General features: G+C 41.0%; 1 protein-coding gene across 1 annotated transcript; it reads left to right on the top strand.

Annotated features, from left to right (window-relative positions):
- The first annotated feature begins 269 nt into the window (after nucleotides 1-269).
- Nucleotides 270-2,582, top strand: LOC120128283 (DEAD-box ATP-dependent RNA helicase 21-like). The gene is given in 2 exon segments (XM_039145987.1): nucleotides 270-1,083; nucleotides 1,085-2,582. Coding segments are annotated over 2 exon segments (2,049 nt in total). The 5' UTR covers nucleotides 270-355; the 3' UTR covers nucleotides 2,406-2,582.
- The last annotated feature ends 906 nt before the right edge of the window (nucleotides 2,583-3,488 follow it).

Below are 3,488 nucleotides of genomic sequence, written 5' to 3'. Positions count from 1 at the left end.
CCTTTAGAAGCTTTGGTGCTTCTTTTATTGGAAAATTTATTTAGCCCATTTTCTATCGAAGAGGCCTAACCCAACTGTTTCCCTCTCCCCCTCTCCAAAACTAAATAGCCCATTTAGATATAGAAAGAGTATAAGAATCGAAACTACAATTAAACCGATTTCTAATCTACTACAAAAGCCTCAGATTTATAAAATACAAGGGACCAAAAACATAAATAAACTCATTATAAAACAAAACCTGGATAAGTATTGAAGTTTACAATCAAAATCCCTCGAATATCTCCGGTTTTCCCCATCCTTGCCTTTCTGCAACTGAACCAATTCAAATCCTTCATCTCCATCTTCTTCACAAAGCATGAGCAACAACAATCCTCCAAAACCCGTCTTTTTGACCAAAGCCCAACGCGAACAGTTAGCTCTTCAACGCCTCGAAGAGCAACGCGCCCAACAGAAACGCAGCCTCGAAGACCTCCATCGCCCCACCAACGGCCCCGCCACCAATCGCTCCGATTTCAGCTCCACGAAGCTTTCCTCTGATTCCGACCGACGCGACCGTGAACGCCAGCGGGAGAGGGATCGGGAATCCGAGCGGAGGAACCGGGAACGCGAGCGGGGAGAAGAAGCCAAGGCCAGAGAACGGGCGAGGTTGGAGAAGTTAGCTGAGAGGGAAAGGGAAAAGGAATTGGAATCGATTAAAGATCAATACCTCGGATCGAAGAAGCCCAAGAAAAGGGTTATTAAACCTAGCGAGAAATTTAGGTTTTCTTTCGATTGGGAAAACACGGAAGACACTTCGAGGGACATGAATTCTTTGTATCAAAACCCTCATGAGGCTCAGCTTTTGTTCGGGAGAGGTTTTAGGGCTGGAATGGATCGGAGGGAACAGAAGAAGCTCGCGGCTAAGAATGAGAAAGAGATGAGAGACGAAATTAGGAAAAAAGATGGGGTTGAAGAGAAGCCCGAAGAAGCTGCGGCGCAGAGGTTAAAAGAAGAAGCAGCGAATACTTACGATACTTTCGATATGAGGGTCGATAAGCATTGGTCTGATAAGAAGCTCGAAGAAATGACTGAACGAGATTGGAGGATTTAGGGAAGATTTCAATATTTCCTATAAAGGGTCGAAGATTCCACGCCCGATGCGGAGCTGGAGCGAGAGTAAATTGACTCCCGAGTTGTTGAAAGCAGTGGAGAGAGTTGGGTATAAGAAGCCTTCACCTATACAAATGGCTGCGATTCCTTTGGGATTGCAGCAAAGGGATGTGATTGGGATTGCAGAGACAGGGTCAGGTAAGACTGCTGCTTTTGTTTTGCCTATGTTGGCTTATATATCTAGATTGCCTCCTATGAGTGAAGATAATGAAGCTGAGGGGCCTTACGCTGTTGTCATGGCCCCGACTCGTGAACTTGCTCAGCAAATTGAGGATGAAACTATGAAGTTTGCTCATTATTTAGGTATTAAAGTTGTTTCTATTGTCGGTGGCCAGTCAATAGAGGAACAAGGTTTTAGGATTAGACAAGGGTGTGAGGTTGTTATTGCTACGCCCGGTCGTTTACTGGATTGTTTAGAGAGGCGGTATGCTGTGTTGAATCAGTGTAATTATGTGGTTCTTGATGAGGCTGATAGGATGATAGATATGGGTTTTGAACCCCAAGTTGTGGGTGTATTGGATGCTATGCCATCTAGTAATTTGAAACCGGAGAATGAAGATGAGGAGCTTGATGAAAAAAGGATTTATCGGACTACCTACATGTTTAGTGCTACGATGCCTCCAGCTGTGGAGCGGCTAGCTAGGAAGTATTTGAGGAATCCTGTTGTGGTCAATATTGGTACTGCTGGAAAGGCTACTGATTTAATTTCTCAACACGTGATCATGATGAAGGAATCAGAGAAGTTTCCGAGATTGCAGAAGTTGCTCGATGATCTTGGGGATAAGACTGCGATTGTGTTTGTCAATACTAAGAAGAATGCTGATTCTATTTCCAAGAATCTTGATAAGGCTGGTTATAAGGTAACGACTTTACATGGGGGAAGATCACAGGAGCAGAGGGAAATCAGCCTTGAGGGTTTTAGAGCCAAGAGATTCACTGTCCTTGTTGCTACAGATGTTGCAGGGCGTGGAATTGATATCCCTGATGTGGCTCATGTCATAAACTATGACATGCCTGGTAATATCGAAATGTATACACATCGAATCGGAAGAACGGGACGTGCAGGAAAGACCGGTGTGGCCACAACATTTTTGACTTTTCATGACACCGATGTCTTCTTTGATCTCAAGCAGATGCTTGTTCAAAGTGGCAGCCCCGTCCCTCATGAACTGGCAAAGCATGAAGCTTCTAAGTTCAAACCAGGATCGATTCCCGATAGACCTCCTAGGCGCAACGACACTGTTTTTGCTCATTGAGAAGCTCTGGAGTTTTTATTGGTATGTAAAACTTGAATACCCTAAGTTACTCAGCTGTACCGTGGTATTGCTGTTGCCGTCTTTAGTCTTTACCTTAAGTTCCTGCTACAATTGTTAATTAGTCACTGGAGGAGTATTGCTTGATAATAGAAAAATTTAGTTTGGTATTATTTTTAATTTCTGGTCTTTGATTTCCATTATATATCTTTTCTGGGATTGCGACATTTATAAGTGCTATAATAATTTGTGGCTTGTTAGGCTGTTTATGTATGCAAACTTTTAATTTTGATATTTGGCGTGGATTGGAGAATTCAGTTTAGGATATTTGGGAGTAAAAAACCATCTCATCAAAGCATAATGCAGGTGCAGAAGTGAAGAAGAAATATATATGTGCATATATGGGAAAATTATTCCAAACACTGCCAGTGGGGTTAAAAAAAACTCAAGCCCACAAGCAGGGTTAAATGATGACGTGGCATTAGGGGTTTAGGGATTAAGGTTTTGGGAAGACATGTGGTAGTATTTAAACACTGCTCGTGGAATTAAAATATTCTACTGATAGTGTATCAAATACTAACCCGTATTTTTGCTTGTGAATTTATAGTTCGACATAAATGTATGACATTAGTGGTTCGCATGACAATGTGAATGACTATCCCTTCATAATTTCATTGCTAATGCTTGTGAATTGTGCATTTTGTGAATGAATTTTCATTTTTCAAACTTCTTAACTGCAACACTTATGTTGCCTATTTTTTGCTTCAGGTGTCTATACATATTTTGGGGTTAAAATAGGTGCTTAAACTTTTTCTATTCGAGTACGTGCCTAACGTTCTATTTTCGTCTATATTTTCAGAATTTTCTTGTATGCCTATTAAAGATATTTACTTAAAAAATACATGACACTTGACAACCGATCATTTCTACTTTCTATTTCCTAGAGAACCAAATATAACAAGAAAGTAAAAGATTGCGGAACTGGAGGAAGATAAAAAGGAAATAGGAGAAATTTGTTTTGGGCACCAAAAGTTTTCACCAAAATATTTTTATTTTCGATTTATGCTCCCCCATTTTCTCAAATTG

The sequence above is a fragment of the Hibiscus syriacus genome, unplaced genomic scaffold (assembly GCF_006381635.1).
Source record: "Hibiscus syriacus cultivar Baekdansim isolate YM2019G1 unplaced genomic scaffold, ASM638163v2 tig00110478_pilon, whole genome shotgun sequence".
In the NCBI taxonomy this organism is placed as follows: domain Eukaryota; kingdom Viridiplantae; phylum Streptophyta; class Magnoliopsida; order Malvales; family Malvaceae; genus Hibiscus; species Hibiscus syriacus.
Note: the sequence above shows the minus strand (reverse complement) of the source record. Positions and strands in the feature narration are given on the sequence as shown.